The 17795-nt window shown below is 32.8% G+C and overlaps 2 protein-coding genes across 3 annotated transcripts; both read left to right on the top strand.

The window, feature by feature from the left end:
* Positions 1 to 2803: 2803 nt before the first annotated feature.
* LOC107016930 lies at positions 2804 to 3860 on the top strand. The gene is made up of 3 exons (XM_015217244.1): positions 2804 to 3016; positions 3331 to 3507; positions 3660 to 3860. Exons 1-3 carry the CDS (start codon positions 2804 to 2806, stop codon positions 3858 to 3860), a joined length of 591 nt encoding a protein of 196 aa, XP_015072730.1.
* Positions 3861 to 8453: 4593 nt separating this feature from the next.
* LOC107016020 lies at positions 8454 to 12057 on the top strand. 2 transcript variants are annotated; one of them, XM_027916110.1, is made up of 5 exons: positions 8454 to 8674; positions 9005 to 9759; positions 9878 to 9931; positions 10034 to 10218; positions 11761 to 12057. In XM_027916110.1, the coding sequence occupies exons 2-5, from the start codon at positions 9006 to 9008 to the stop codon at positions 11845 to 11847; spliced, it is 1080 nt and encodes a 359-aa protein (XP_027771911.1). In that variant the 5' UTR covers positions 8454 to 8674; position 9005; the 3' UTR covers positions 11848 to 12057. The 2 variants fall into 2 exon arrangements, with proteins under 2 accessions (XP_027771911.1, XP_015071982.1); XM_015216496.2 differs by having other exon boundaries at positions 8455 to 8674; positions 8979 to 9759.
* The last annotated feature ends 5738 nt before the right edge of the window (positions 12058 to 17795 follow it).

A 17795-nucleotide genomic window follows, 5' to 3' on the forward strand; every position in this document is an offset into this window, starting at 1 on the left:
AACACTCCAATAGAAGAAGATGAAATTGAAGGCTTAACAAGTAAAAATTGAAGGATTACGATTAGGAGAGAAAAAAATATAAGAGAATTGATGACACAGAATTGGGGAAATCGGGAAAGAGTGAAATAGATTCAATTGAAATCTATCAGATGATGATAAACAATTGGTTGATTGAGAAGCTGATAAATGGAGGAACCTAGCTCTGATACCATGTTGAAATTTAGAGACAAGACTCAATTAGTGATTTGTGATGAACATCCATAAAAGCTTGAAGAAGAAGAAAGTAAAAGAAGAGAGAGAATGAGAGAGAAAGAAAAGAAAATGTTCGGTGCATTGAAAAATTTGAAAGTGCAAAGTACATGTTCAAACTAATTTATACAACAATATAAAATCAACCAGCTAATTACTAAAACAACTTAGCTAACTAATTATTTTTAACACTAACTGAATCTGACTGCCTTTTTCTGTTAATTAGTCTAATCAATCTCAACACTCTCTAGTGCCATTTTAGGCTCTTATGTCATTCTAGCCGCAGATCCTACATTTTCTATCAATTCTCGAGTAATGCACAAATCAAATGAGGAAAATTTCAGAAAATTTTGAATATTGTTATGTATACCTCTAGTAATCCTGACCGAGTCAGCCATTGCATACAATACAAAGTTTTTCCCAAAAATTTAAAAATTTGAAATGATAAATTTCCCTTTTAACAACTATTAAATTGTATTGAACATCAAACAAAAATGATTCTATATATATGATTTTTCAGAATCTACCTAATCTGAAACATTGAAAGAAAATCACAATAAAATTGACAAAAAGTACAAAATTGTGATGTGTATAATCAGAGCTTCAACAAAAAAAATTAAACGAATGGTTGAACTAACCTTGCCACCAAGTAATCTCCTTTAATAATAATTCTTTATGAGCTCGAAAATCTGCTTGAATCCTTGATAATCAATGGACTTGATGAAGAATCTGAGAATTTTGAGGAAAGAAACGTGAAAATGGGGAATAATTTGAAAATTTTGAAATGTTAAAATGGGGATTAACTTATACATGTCTTGGAATGGTAAATTTAATTAATGAATTTTTTTCTTTTTTCATTAAACCATTATTGGACCATGTTTTGATCCAATAAATGAGTTTCTATTAATAAATTAAATTAATAATGCTACATATATACTAATATCTAAAATACATAAATTTAATAAAATTAAAATCTAAAACACATAAATTTAATAAAGATATTGTAATTCTGTCATTTCAAACAAATTTTTACAATTGTTGTTATTTTGATTGATTATGTTAGTAATATTGTCTTAATTGCTAAATTTTCCTTTATTCATGAGATGCTTGTTATAATCATTTATCATGTTCATTTGTATTAACTAAATGACCAAATATATTGTATTATACTGTGCGACATATATTAATTTTGATATACATGATTAATACGCATATGATTAAGAAAAAATAGCTTGAATGAGTGTCTTTTAATAAATAATTACGGATTCTAGTGATATTTTTTTATATATTATCATTTATAGCAATACTATATTAAAGGCATAATACATAAATGTTCCCTTTAACTTGGCTTCAAATTACATTTATGTCATTCAACTTTGAATATGCACAAATAGACACTTAAACTTGTATAAAGTTGAACAAATAGACACACATGTCCTACATGTCATCCAACATGTCATTTTTTGTCCTACGTGTGGTGTCCTATGTGTATTGTATCATGTAGGACTCATGTGTTTATTTATTGAAAAGTTGTATAGTTAAAGTGCCTATTTGTGCATTACGAAAGTTGAAGGTTAAAGTTAAAATTTGAAACCAAGTTTAGGTTTCAATATATGTATTATAATTGTTTTTTGAAGTATATTATATATGTTTGTTTGGTAAGAAGTTGACACATTGTATTATAAATGTATTAAAATGAGTGATAAATATATTAATTAATCAATAAAACTGTATTATATGTGAATAATAAATTGTTCATTGTGATATGAATTAACATCGTATTATCAGGTGAAAAAATGTTATTGCTATAAATGGTAAATACTTTTGATTTATTGTATATTTAGGTAAGTTTTCCATAATTAAACTAATAAATTATTGGATATATAACAAATTTCGCTCATCTTCCCCGCCTCTCGTCAGTATATGGTTAGAGGCGAGTTGGGTTGGGGGTTATTAGGTTTAGACGAACCCACTAACTTTTTTCATAGACTCTATAATTGTATTAGAAAATTAACAATGCATATAACTTGTGAACCCCCAAGCTCCTAATCTTGGCTGCCTCTGTTAATATGGTATCCCAAATATATGCGCATCACACCAGATACATAAAAATACATATATCTAGTGTATTTCACATGTATTTGAGACACATAACAAATCTCGATTAAGAGATTTGATTAGATTTAAATTTCCAAAATTAATTATACTGTTGTAAACCATTGTATAGTATATGTGGATTATCCATTAGATTTATCCACTATTAAATAGGTTCATGTATAGGTGCTTTCAAGGTGATGAGAACTTCCAAGATAACTATGTATCTATTAATTAGATGACTTTTGGAGTGATATCTCAACACTATAAATAGAGAATCACTCACCATTTGGAAGATATACTTGAATAAGAAAATTCTCTCCTCTATCTTATACTTCTTGTCTTTTTCTTCTTATATTATGAGCTTTCTTTACAACACGTTATCAGCACGAAGTTGCTACTTGCAAAGGTATTATATAAATATTTTTATTTAATTCACATATTCTCTCATAATTTCATTATGTCGAATTTATCCAAATTTGAGTTTGTGGCATTAGATATTTCTGGAAAGAATTATCTTTCATGGGTACTCGATGCTGAGATTCACTTGGCTGCTAAAGGTCTTGATGCCACTATTACTCAGGGAAATGAAGCATCGAGTCAAGATAAGGCGAAGGCTATGATTTTCCTTCGTCATCATCTTGATGAGGGCCTGAAGATTGAATATCTGACGGTAAGATCCACTTGAATTGTGGACTGATTTAAAGGGGAGATATGACCACCTAAAGGCAACAGTGTTGCCAAGAGCTCGTTATGAGTGGATGCATTTACGGTTTCAAGATTTTAAGACCGTAATTGAATACAACTCTGCTGTATTCAGGATAACCACCCAGTTGAAATTATGTGGGGAGACTATAAAAGATGAGGACATGTTGGAAAAGACACTTACTACTTTCCATGCCTCCAATGTGATATTGCAGCAGCAATATCGTGAAAAAGGGTTTTCAGAAATATTCTGAACTAATATCATGTATTTTGGTGGCTGAGCAACATAATGCTCTTTTAATGAAAAATCATGAAGCTCATCCCACTGGAGCTGCTCCATTACCGGAGGCAAATGTGGTGGGAGCACGTGATCAATCTGAAGTAAAAGAGATGATCATCGCGGCTATAATAATGCACGGGGACGTGGCAAACATAAGAGACGATACACTAATCGTCAAGGTGGTGGTCATAATAAAAGGGAGAACAACATGAGTTCTCAAAATAACCCCTCAAAAAGTAATTGTCGTCGTTGTGGCATGAAAGGCCATTGGAAGAATGAATGTCGCACACATAAGCATTTTGTAAAGCTCTATCAAAATTCCTTTAAAAAGAAAGGAAATAAAAGTGGTGCTTCCTCTTCCAATGCTCGAGATGAGTCACATATGACTCTTAAAGATGATGATAAGCCAGGAACATCTCAGAAATTTGATAAGGATGTTGAAGCAAATTTGCCTTTAAAGGATGATGTTTTTGATGGCCTTGGTGACATTACTCATATGGAAGTTGATGACTTCTTTGGAGATCGAAACTGATGTTTGATCTTTTAGCTGGGGAATGAAGTTTGTTAATATTTTACATAATATTTTACTTATGTGTTTTTAATTATTATGTTATTCATGTTGAAGTATTTAAATTTCCGTTGTTAATTTTGTTTCTTCCTTCTTTTAATGTATTTTATTTTAATGAAAATTAATAGAAATCCCTAGTTGTCAGTTGGATTCAAGATGAGTAATGGAGATGTATGCCTTCTTGATAGTGCTACAACGCATACAATATTAAAAAAAAGATATAATTTTCTAATTTGGTTATGAAAATGGCATATGTCAACACAATATCAGGTAGTACAAAATTAATTTGAGGGTTCTGGAAGAGCGACCTTATTACTACATGGAGGGACAATGTTAAGCATTGATAATGCATTATATTGTAGTAAGTCTCAAAGAAACTTATTAAGTTTCAAAGTTATTCGCCAAAATGGCTATCATGTTGAGACGGCTAATGAAGGAAAGGTAAAATACCTTTACATTACTACAATTAATGTAGAGAAGAAAATTGTGCATGAAAAATTACCTGCACTTTATTCTGGGTTGTACTATACAAGTATAAGTACAGTTGAATCACATGCCGTAGTAAACAAAAGGTTTACTAACTTTAATGATTTTATCATTTGGCATGACCGGTTGGGCCATCCTGGATTTAATATGATGTGCAAAATCATTGAGAATTCACATGGGCACATCTTAAAGAGCCCACATATCCTTCAAGCAAAGGAATTCTCTTGTGCTACTTGTTCTCAAGGAAAGTTGATTATTAAACCATCAACAGTTAAGGTTGGAATTGAATCCCCTGCGTTTCTGGAACGTATGCAGGGTAATATATGTGGACCAATTCAACCTGCATGTGGACCCTTTGAATATTATATGGTCTTGATAGATGCTTCTACAAGATGGTCACATGTGTGTTTATTATCAACTCGCAACATGGCTTTTGCGAGATTGTTGGCTCAAATAATAAGATTGAAAGCACAATTTCCAGACTATACAATAAAGACAATCCGTCTAGATAATGCTGGTGAGTTTACATCTCAGGCATTTAATGATTATTGTATGTCTACTGGTATAACAGTTGAACATCCAGTTGCGCATGTTCACACTCAAAACGGTCTAGCAGAATCATTGATTAAACGTCTGCAATTGATAGCTAGACCATTACTAATGAGAACAAAGTTATTTGTGTCTATGTGGGGGCATGCTATTTTGCATGCAGCAGCATTTGTGCGCATAAGGCCGACCAATTATCATGAATTCTCCCCATTACAATTGACTTTCAATCAAGAGCCAAACATTTCCCATCTTAGAATTTTTGAATGTGTGGTATATGTCCCAATTGCTCCACCACAACGCACAAAGATGGGGCCCCAAAAAAGCTTGGGAATATATGTTGGGTATGAATCTCCTTCAATCATAAAATATTTGGAGCCTATGACTGGAGATTTATTTAAGGCAAGATTTGCTGATTGTCATTTTGATGAATCAATATACCCAACATTAGGGGGAGAACATAAGTCGTTGGGAAAAGAGATAGATTGGAATTCAACATCTCTAACTCATCTGGATCCTCGAACAAACCAATGTGAGCAAGAAGTTCAAAGAATAATTTATTTGCAGAACATTGCAAATCAGCTACCAGATGCATTTACTAATCTTCCAAGGATTACTAAATCGCATATTCCAGCTGTTAATGCTCCAGTTCGAGTTGATATCCCGACGGGACAAATTATTAAGGAAAATGAGTCTAGACCACATTTGAAGCGTGGTAAACCAATTGATTCCAAGGATAAAAATCTCGAAATAGAAAAGGAATAAATGATCAAGATGATCATGGGTTGAAAGAAATTTCTCAAGATGAGACCCAAGTCATAACACATGATGATGAGGAGGTTCGAACTTCTGAAAACAATGAAATTTCAATGAATTATGTATCGACGATAAAGTTGTGGAACCGAAATAATGTTGTTATTGACAACATATTTGCCTATAATGTTGCTATCGAAATAATGCAACAAGATGAAGATTTTGAGCCAAAATTCGTTCATGAATGTAGACAGAGAAATGATTGGCCAAAATGGAAGGATGCAATTCAAGCTGAATTGACTTCACTAAAAAAACGTGAAGTTTTCGAATCAATAATCCAAACACCTGAAGGTATCAAGCCAGTGGGATACAAATGGGTTTTTGTACGAAAAAGAAATGAGAAAGGTGAAGTCGTGAGATATAAGGCCCGACTCGTTGCTCAAGGTTTTTCTCAAAGAACTGGCATTGATTATATGGAGACATATTCTCCATTGGTAGATGCAATCACCTTCATATATCTCATAAATCTGGCAGTTCATGAAAAACTTGAAATGCGTCTAATGGACGTTGTCACAGCCTATCTATATGGCTCATTGGACCACAACATTTTCATGAAAATTCCTGAAGCATTCAAAGTGCCTGAAGCATACAAAGATTCAAGAAAAACTTGTTCAATAAAGCTTCAGAAATCTCTGTATGGATTGAAACAATCAGGAAGGATGTGGTACAATCGTCTGAGTGAATATTTATTAAAGAAAGGGTACAAAAATGACCCGATTTGTCCCTGCATTTCATTAAACGGCCGGGGTCTGAATTTGTTATAATAGTTGTGTGTGTTGATGATTTGAACATCATTGACACTCGTAAAGAGCTTTTAGAAGCTGTTGAGTGTTTGAAAAAAGAACTTGAAATGAAAGATCTCGGCAAGACAAAATTTTATCTTGGCATACAGATTGAGAATTTTCAAATGGAATACTTGTTCATCAATCAACGTACACAGAAAATATACTAAAGCATTTTTACATGGATAACTCACATCCATTGAGTATTCCAATGGTGGTAAGATCGCTTGACATCAATACAGATTCATTTCGACCTCAAGAGAATGATGAAGAGCTTCTTGGTGATGAAACTCCTTACCTTAGTACGATCGGGGCACTAATGTACCTTGCTAACAATACTCGATCAGATATCTGTTTTGCAGTAAGTCTACTGGCAAGATTCAGTTCCTCCCAACAAAAAGACATTGGAATGGTGTTAAACACATACTTCGATATCTTCGGGGGACCATGAACATGGGTTTATTCTATTCCAATGAATCCAAGTCAGGACTGATTGGTTACGCAGATGCAAAGCATTTATCTGATCCGCATAAAGCTCGATCACAAACAGGCTATTTGTTTACATGTGGAGACACGACAATATCTTGGCGATCAATGAAGCAAACGTTGGTAGCCACTTCTTCAAATCATGCAGAAATAATAGCCATCCATGAAGCAAGTCGAGAGTGCCTCTGGTTGAGATCAATGACCCATCATATTCAGGAAATGTGTGTTTTTTCTTTGAAAAAGAATATACCAACCACAATGTACGAAGATAATGTTGCATGTATAGCTCAATTGAAAGGAGAATACATCAAAGGAGACCGGACAAAGCATATCTCACCAAAGTTCTTTTTCACGCATGATCTTTAACAAAATGGTGAGATAGAAGTTCAACAAATTCGTTCAAGTGATAATCTTGCTGATTTATTCACTAAGGCATTGCCAACATCAACGTTTGAGAAGTTGAAATACAAGATTGGGATGCGCCGTCTCCGAGATATCAAGTAAAGTTTTCATCAGGGGGAGCGAAATACGCGTTGTACTCTTTTCCTTAACTATAGTTTTGTCCCAAGTTGGATTTTTCTGGTAAGGTTTTTAACGAGGCAACATTCAAAGCGTACTATGAAATAAGTGTACTCTTTTTCCTTCATTAGGCTTTTTCCCACTGGATTTTTCCTAGTAAGGTTTTAACGAGCCACATAATCTATAGATATCCAAGGGGGAGTGTTGTAAATCCATTGTATAGTATACGTGGATTATCCATTAGATTTATCCACTATTAAATGGGTTCATGTATAGGTGCTTTCAAGGTGATAAGAACTTCCAAGATAACTATGTATCTATTAATTAGATGACTTTTGGAGTGATATCTCAACACTATAAATAGAGAATCACTCACCATTTGGAAGATATACTTGAATAAGAAATTTCTCTCCTCTATCTTATACTTCTTGTCTTTTTCTTCTTATATTCTGAGCTTTCTTTACAACATATACATGTATTATGAAAATCCTCAATTACTCTTCTAATTAAGGAAATCAATTATAACCAATTAATTTAAACAAATAAACTACGTATCTCAATTTCAAATTTTGACAGATACATGTATTTTGTACATTCAGACTCTATATCCTAAACATGAAATATGATAAATAAAGTAATATTTAAAAGTATCAAAAATCTTAGCAATTAAAACCTAAAATAGTGTAATTTACGTACTTTGCCCCATAATGTAATACATGTTGCCAAACTCTCAACAAATAGTGGCAAGTTAGGTCCATTTTATGCTATGTATTCAGCCATATAGCTATATGACTCAATTGAATTTGCAGCCCATATAAAGTGGGCTATACCATAATAATGGCCCAATCATTTTCCCTCCAAGTAAGAAAGTCGCGCCCATAGTTAGTAGGTTTTGAACATACAAGGCGGGCCAAAAACTTTAAGACCCTTAATTTTACCAAAATTCAATTTCCCGCCCCGCAAATTTGCTGAAACTTAATTTTTACTTACACCATTTTCATTTCTGTGTAGCAAATCCACTGTAACAAAAGAGAAAAAGAATCCACCTTTATCAATGGAGATGCTTTGATATAATTCAAGATTCAACTTTTTATTTCAACGCTGTACATTGGGTTTTATCAATCTTGCTGGATTTTGTGTTTTAAGGTCAGTATTCAAGAATTTGATTAAAGATTGGTACATTATAGTTTCTATTAAAGTTTGTTAATTTTGTTTCTATTGTTGTTCTTCTGAGTTTTTTTATTTGCCCAAAATTTCTCTAGGGTTTAATTTGTACAGTAGCTGATGCTTCTGTGATTAGTATTGATTAGATGTGTTTAGGTTATCAAGTTTTCATTTTTATTGTTGGTCTATATCAAATATAAGATTCTTTCATCATCTGTAGTAGATTCGAGAATTGGGTCATTGAAATTTATGTGTTTTAGGGCTAAAGAATGGTTTTTGTTGGTAGGGTTCATGTTGGATTAGTGATTTCAGGATGGATGAAGATAATGCTGTTGAAAGGTGTCATAAAAGTCGTCCTGTTTTGAGAAATATAACGAATCAGCTTGGAAACAAGAGGCCATTTTCTTCACTTTTGGGCAATTCAAGTCTAAAGTGTGTAGATAAGGGAAATGAAAACCTAGGGGGTAAATTTGTTTCGGTAGATGACGGAGATAATGCAAAACGTGTTTGTGTTGGTCCTCGACCTTGTAGCAAGATTAAGTCATCAAAGGTGGATGTTATATCAGGGATTTCAAATATACCAAATGACAACCAGGATTCCAGTTTGTTGCGAGTTGATTCAGCTACTGCTGTCTGCCAAAGTACAATCGGAGATAAGGAGAACAATGATGCTTGTGGGAGTGCTATTGAAATTGTCAATGATCGGGAAATAATTCCAAAGAAAAATTCTGAAGTGATAAATGATATGGATGGTGTGGTAACTGGGGTGCCAGTGCCAGCATTGTCCGGAACTGATGACCATGATGCTACTCGGAGTTGTGGAATTAACGAGGATAGTGAGGACACTGAAAGTGAGGATATGTTTCCTAATGGCCCCGATGAGCAAGGTCTTGATAATCTGGTTATGAGTCAGTCTGGGTCAGTAGACTTGGCAAGATTGCCAGATTCACAGGAGTCAAGAGTTAAACTTGAAACATGTACAGGAACACAAGCTTGTGAGGATAATTCAGGTTTAAGTGCAAGCATTGAGTCAATCAAAGCTTGCTCTTGTACCTTTTGCACCAAAGGTATAAATATCTTTCAGACCATTATATTGATTTATGTTCTTATGAGCTTATATCCTGTCTAGCTTCAGTTCATATTAGTGGAGTATTTATTTAGTTGTCTTTGTTCTGTGATAATCAGCTGCTTATATATGGTTAGACCTACATTACCAGGATACCAAGGGTCGGATAAGTGGTGAGTCAGCTTAAAAATATTTTAGTTAATTAAACTTAAGATCCTTGTTTTTTTTTCTCCTTGCTTCTTTTCTTTACTCAATTGCTGTTTTCAAATACCTAGCCATAAAGAAGAGTCAGAGAGAAGCAAGTCTTTTAGTTGAAAGAAGTGGCAAGGGTAAAGAGCTTCAGAAGGAGGGTCCAGAAAAGAATACTGAAGCAGCAAATCTTGAGTCAAGTTTAATGGGTCACTGGAAGTCACTCTTTCAACACATGGAGCACATTTTTCAACGGGAAGCCGACCAGCTAGTAAGTTTGCTAACTCACCTGTTCAGTCTCTGAGTTGGTATAGATACTCAATTCAACTTTTACATATAATAGCCGAGAGCTGTGAAGCTGTCAAGCTGATGGATGTTCTCTGTTGACCATCAAGCTGAAAGATTTTTCTTTATCTATGTTAACTCCAATTGTTAGAGCTTTTGGTGTGGTGCATTGTATTTTTATACTAGTTGGATCATTCATTTCGAGGACACATACTTGTTCCATAAGTATGCCTTATGATGGGAACATTGTTCATAGATTAGAAGATTGTTATCTTTTAGTAATCTTCAAGTATTTGCCAAAGTTTGAAGATCTTTCTTTTCCATTCTCAAAAAGTAATATTCAAACTTTGACAAATGGGCAGAGAAAATGTTTTGCCTTTTGATGGGCACATGATTCATAAATTAGAAGATTGCTATCTTTTAGTAATCTTCAAACATTTGCGTAAGTTTTGAGGTTTTTTTTTATTCTCAAAAAGTAATCTTCAAATTTTGACAAATGTGCAGAGCAAATGTTTGTTTAAGTCCAATATTCAATTTGAAAATCATGTTGTCTTGTTACTAATAGACAGGAAGAAGTAAGTGTCTCTTTACCTCTTTACTGAAAAATAGAACATTCCCTATCTGTCAATTGCCCTGGGAGGAATGGGGGATTGACACTACTTGCAAGTTGCAACCCTACATATTAGCCATGTTGTAATTGATAGCAGTCTCTTTGTTAATTTACTGTCCTGGTGGAGTTTGTCAGGACCAGTAGCCAGAGATTACTTGTTAGAACATCAATAAGCATATCAGTGTTTTGTGAGATCATGTTCTTTCCATTTCTCTGAAAACTTTGTTCTGTCAATATAGAGATGTAGTTGCACACTTGCACTTGTAAACTGCCAACTAGAGAGAACTATTAGAAAGTCCATTCAATTAATGTTCTGTTACTTATTTGCTTTTAGTCACCACCCTGATTTATGCTTCTTAGATACATAGATATAATGAATTCAATGAAAGAAGAAAATAATTTGACAAAAATGAAAGAAGTTATATAAATATCACATTCGTAATACATGAGTATCACTTCACCATTGAATGTTTGATTCACCGTTTGGTTTCCTATTCTCTGTTCTTTTGCTATTTGGCTCTCCATAATTTGTATATATTCATAGCCCTAAACAATTTGGTCTTGCCCTCAAAAGAAACATACATGCTTAAGACATGTCAACATGCCATATTTTGGCAGAAAAGTAATAAAAACCTTGTCTAATTCCTGATTTTTAATTTTTTTGAACCATCGTTAATGCAAATATCAGTTGATGGAAGCTACTCCATGTTAAACTAGAGTAGTTGGTCATGATCTTGCCACATTGACCTTGCTCTTCACGCAAGCACTTTATCTGTAAATGATGCTTAGTTGCACCATGTTTACTTTCTGCACAAACACTTCCCACTCATGCAAACCCCAATTCTCTTTCCACCCCCTCCCAGCTCAATTAAACAGTGTTAGTATGAAGGTGATGATGTATTCATTTTTCTGTTACAGGAAGGTAGTTTAGTTACACTGACCGACCTCAAAGACAGATGCAAGACAGAACTAGATTCGTCCAATGGGACCCCAGAGAATTGCTAGTAGGTTCCAAATCTTCTGTTTGAGGTTCATTTTCTATAAGTATTTTGGTTGCTCAAGTTTTAACATTGATGTATTGTACTTGTGAAATCTTGTATAACAGTCTGGTTGATGTAAAATAGTTAGAAAATGGTGTAATATTCTTGGTGATCGATCATACATCACAACAGAATGAGTTTCATTAGATTGAGTGCTGCAGTGTTTATTATAGTATGAGGCTATATATCAATTGCTTTCAAAGCTACCATAGCGAATCTTTGAGCCTAGCTGGTTGGGCAAATGGCACCTTGATGTAGATTGATCATTTTGTGAAGGGAAAATGTTCAGTTTGCCATTTGCTAGTAGTTGAGGCCAAATATGCCTTTATGTCCCAACAGAGGATTTTTTCAACATAAAGACTTCTGGACAAGGAAAATTATCAAATTTGCCTTGAATTATGTGAAATGATCTACATTGGCCTAAGAATTTTTTGAAATTGTGCAGATTATTGTTCTCAACCTTATCAATCATCTATCCAAATCAATTACCATCATTATAATCATCTACAGTTTGAGAATGTAGATACTCTTTTTGGAGGTTTGCTTTAATATTAGGAGGTTGATGATGATCTAAGAATTAATGGTGATGGAGTTGTGCTGATAGAGCTTCGACAAATATGAAAACTTTATGGTGGAATTGTTCATTATTTGAGTTTTGTTACAAATGATTTGAGGTTTGATAGTGGTTAATTTTAGTTTTGGGGATATAGAGACCTTGCCATTTGAGGTGTTGAGTGTGATAAAGAGGTTGATGTTATTGCCATCGAAACAATGATCCCCTTCTTCAATATTCAAGGCAAATTTGGATGATCCAACCACTAGAATCTCAATCAACGGATCACTAAAGAAAATAAGTCCAAAGCATAAAACAATCATACAATTTGATTTCAATATATATTGAGGCTAAATTTGAACAATTTCATGCAGAGTTTATCGGCGAATTTGAATGTTTTTCCTTTTTTTGATTTTGTTAAAATATAAACTTTTTTTCCTCTAAAATTTATGTTGCACATATATTGAACTAGAGAAACACTGCATTCTTGTCCCATACAATATACACTTTTTCTCAAGATGATATGACAATGATGGAGATATACACTGTAGTGGAAGAGGTGAAATCGACTTGTACAATGTGAATTATTGAGGTGATAAATTTCAAAGTTAATTAAACAAATACATGCAAGTGGTTTGTTGTCCTTTTGCAACTATAAGTTTCTTGATATTGTTTATGAAAATTGACTTTGATGTGACAACTTAAGGATGAATATGATTTGTGTGATTACCTCACTTAACTAGATTTGATAATGGCAACTACTATCATATTGCAATTGTTACACAATAAAATTTCTTCGATAACATGCATGCCATCAACCTTTTTGGTGATGCTTTTCATATTACGACGTGCAATATTTTAGCTTGCAGTACTTAATTAATTTTCATACTGATAAGTGATAAATGTTAGGGTATTTTTGAAGAGTACTCGTCTTCAAATTAGAAACATATCATTTCTTAAATGTCTTTATTTTAAGTATGGGTGTACAAAGAAAATTAATAAATTGAAAAAATCGAGTCTATTTGAGAAAAAATTTGACAGATTTGATATCGAAAAAAAAAATTTGATCATAATTGATTTGATTTGATATATACAATTTTTAAAGAGTAATATTGTATACAATATTTTAATATATAATTTGATTTATTGTAAATTATATAAATCTCATAGTTTTAATATGAAATTACAATTTACCCCTAATAAGTTTCTAATTACATTAATCCATTAAAAATTAAAAAAAAAAATCATATATAGTAATTGAAGCTCAGATACATTAAATACTATCTCGGATACATTAATATATAGCTCGATACTTTAAAAACTAGTTCAGATACATTATACATAGCTTATATACATTAAATATTAGTTCGGATACATTAATATATAGCTCGAATACAAAATATATAGCTTGGATACATTAATATGCATCTTATATACATTAAAAAATAAGATATTTTGAAAATGGGAATAGTGACTAACGTTATAGATCGTTGAATTTTTAAAAATAATTTGAGATAATGAAAATAAGTGAACCAAAACGTCTGTATTTCTGTAATTTGTCCCTAGATCAATGACATGAACGGTAAGTATGTTTTGTAGCCCATAAATGCTAGTAATTCAAATTGAATCCAAACTACTAATACTACCAATTTACATTAGGAATGATAATACTGCTGAATATCTCTTTCTTTAATTTATCATTAATTTAGACAACTAAAATATATAGAGTTGTTATAAATCCATTGAATGAGTGGATAGTCCATAAGGTTAGTACATGAACAACCATTCATATTCATTAGGTTTCATGAAGCTTTTTGGATAAGAATGTATTCATTTATTATGATATTTAATATGATGACTTTTAGAGTGATTTCTCACTCTATAAATAGGGTTGTTCATTCGCTATTGTATGATATACATATGAGACTTACATACACTTGAATAAAAAGAAAATTCCTCTTCTTTAATCTACTTTTCTTGTCTTCTTCTCTTTATGATTATATTCTTATAGCTTGATTTTATAAAACGTTATCAGCACGAGACTCTAGCCAATTAAGAGTGAGTTTAGTTTTTCTTTAGCTCATGTTTTGGTTGATCTCGTTATGATAATCAAGATATTATTTGCATAAATCAGGTATGTACTTTCTAAAATATTTTTATGATTTAGAATACAATAGTATTCAGTCATTAACAATTACCAGGAACCAAAGGCATATACTACTATTGGTTAATATGACATGTCATACAGAACTTCTTAAATGGAAGAAGGTATAAAATTTTAATAGCATAAGTTTGAATATTATTTTGATTATTTTGAAAGACTCAAAGGATGAGTCATGTTGTACTTCGGTCTATTATACTGTTGGTTAAGGGTAAGACGATGGAGTCAAGCCCATCGCACCAAAAGGGTAGACATCTGGTTAAAGTCCGGATGACATAATAAAAAAATTGACGGTAAGACGGTAGATTCAAGTTCTATCGCACCAAGAGGATAATACATCAATCTGAGTTTTGATGCACCATGATGATAAGGATTGGGTTCAAGTCCCTTAGAATTTGCCTAACACGACTTGTATGGATAAGACATTGAGTTTGAGTCAATGCACCATAGTGATGAAATAATGATGACTAAGGTTTTGATGAAAAGCCTTGAAATTCGTCATATTGAACTTGCTCCATTCCTTTAAAAGAATGTGATAGCAACATATCATAACTTTGAAATCCGATGCTGACTTGCTCCATTCTATCGTATGAATGTGGTAGCAGTAAATAGTTAGTCTGAAAGATGACAAATGATTAACGATATGAAAAAGGGTGTGAAATGACGGAATTATAATAGTCATCGTTGTGGTAATTATAAAAGGAAGAACACTATGAGTTCTTCAAATAGTCCTTCAAAATATGAAGGCAGTTTTTATTATCAAAATGGTTGAAAGGTCATTGGGCTTGCAATCTTGTCGACCCAATATTGATAAGTTTTATAAATCCTCCATCAAAATAAAAGAATATAAAGTGATGATGCACTTTATTTTCAAAGTGATGTTGAGGTAAGTCATGAAAATATAATGAATTTTAAAGTCATGATAATGTTCCTATAATGCAAATTTATGAAATACATATAAATGATTAGTCCATTCCTTGAAGAGAATGTGACTTATGATGAGTATCGTGAATGCTCGACCACTCTATCAGAGAATGGATCAAGATGTGATAAAATCATTATGGGTTGGATATATGCCACAACTCACCTCTATCATAGGTTTGAGAAAAAAAATGATATATGCCACATCTCATCTCTACGGGAGGTTTGAGAGAAATAAATAAATTTTATTTGACATGAACGGTCAATGGTCGTGTACATTTATACGTCATGAATATTATGGTATATTTGTTATGAACTACCGAAAGGGCAAAAAGAAAGAAATAATTCTTGCCTATAAAGGTTGTGGCCATGATCAAATACACTGTGTGACAATACAAATTTGTCATTGGTTGTGTACCTATGGTACAAAAAAAAAGCAAGAAACATGTCTTGCTCGTAATAATTTTAACCATGACAATAATGATATAATTTCTCCTTGAGGAGATGTTCACCATATGGATGGCGTCATGGAATATGTGATAGTACACAAAATTAATTGCAAGCTCTAACGAGTTGTGCTATTATCAGAGGAATAATATTGGGGTTGTAGTAAGTCTCAAAAGAAACTTTTTAAATTTCGGATGAATTAAAAAGAAATATTGAGACTATAAATTATGAAAAGATCTAATGTCTTTAAATTACTACAACTGAAGCGGGTTATAAATATTTATGTAAAAGATTACCCATTTTTTTCTCTTGTTTGTTGCACAGAAACGTGGGCATGCTGATGGAATTACGTGCAGAAGTAAATATAAGTGTACTGAAACAAAGATTGATTGGCATGACCGGTTGACCATTCTGGTTTAAATGTGATGCAAATTTAATTGAGAATTCATGTAGATTATATGATGAAGAAATAAAGATTCTTCAATAATTCTCTTGTGTTGTTTGTTCTCCTCATAATATGATCATCGTACCAGCTAAGATTGGGATTGTAATTCCCTGAAGTTTTTGGGACATATAAAAAGGTGGATATGGGCCCATTCACCTGCCATGTGGATCATTTGCAATTATGTGACGGATGCATCTATGCGATGATCACATGTACTTTAGTGTCAACTTACAAATTGGTGTTTGTAAGTTGTTTGCTCGAATTGTTAAATTAAGAGCACAGTTCCAAATTATGAAATTATATTGATAATGCTGGTTGATTTAGCAGAAATTGTATGCCTCCAATTATAGCTAAATCATGGTTATGAGAACAAAACTCCCACATAAGATTTGATATGAGATAATTTTATTTAACATGTAGCAACACATGTATGCATCAAACCAATAAGATTTCCCCATTAAAAAATTGGTTCAGGGTCAGGAACCATATAATTTTCATCTAAAATGTTGAATGTGCGGTTATGATTTTAATTGCTCCACCACGCACAAAGATGAACTTCCAAATAAGGTTGGAATGAATGTTAGATTTTCTAACATTAGGGGGAGTAATGATTGACAGCTGAAAATTATGTGTGAGGTTAATTATAAATTATCTAGATCCTCGTTAAATAAATATGTGAACTTAAAGTTCAAGGGATAATTCAGTTGCATAACGTTGCAAATCAGTTGCCAGATGAATGCACTGATCCTATGATATAAGTCAGCTGCAAATGTTCCAATGTGAAGTCCTTGAAGGACAGAGTCTATGATACACCAGAAACGTAATAGACCAAGCGGTTCCAAAAAAAAAATTCCTTGAAGAAGGAGAGGAGCAAATGATCAGTATGGTCATGATAATGAGACAAGTGCTATAAAAGAGCATATTGACATAACACTTCATAAAACCTCGAAAAAGGTTCAGGTACCTGAAAAATGATGGAAAATAAAGAGATCGATAAGTTAGGTCATATTGAAACCGATATCAACTAGCCGTCGACGATATCTTTGATATGATGTAGCGCTCAATGATAATTGTGGCGAGGAACTTGAATTTAAATCTGTCATATAGTGTTGACAAATAAATGGTTGGCCATGTAAAATCAATAATTCAAGTATATTTTGTTCACTTAGAAAAGTGACGTTTTGGACTAATAGTCCATAAATTAAAGTATAATGTCAGTGGGGTACAAATAAATTATTATGCAATAGTATAAGCGTAACATATCAAATACGGTATGAGCCTTGGAGCATAAAGGTTTGTTGCAAAAATCCTGACATTATTGGAGATGTTTTCTCCTATGGTGGATGCAATGAGGTTTATTTTGATCTGGCAATATATGAAAAACTT

Source organism: Solanum pennellii, chromosome 4, assembly GCF_001406875.1.
Source record: "Solanum pennellii chromosome 4, SPENNV200".
Taxonomy (NCBI): domain Eukaryota; kingdom Viridiplantae; phylum Streptophyta; class Magnoliopsida; order Solanales; family Solanaceae; genus Solanum; species Solanum pennellii.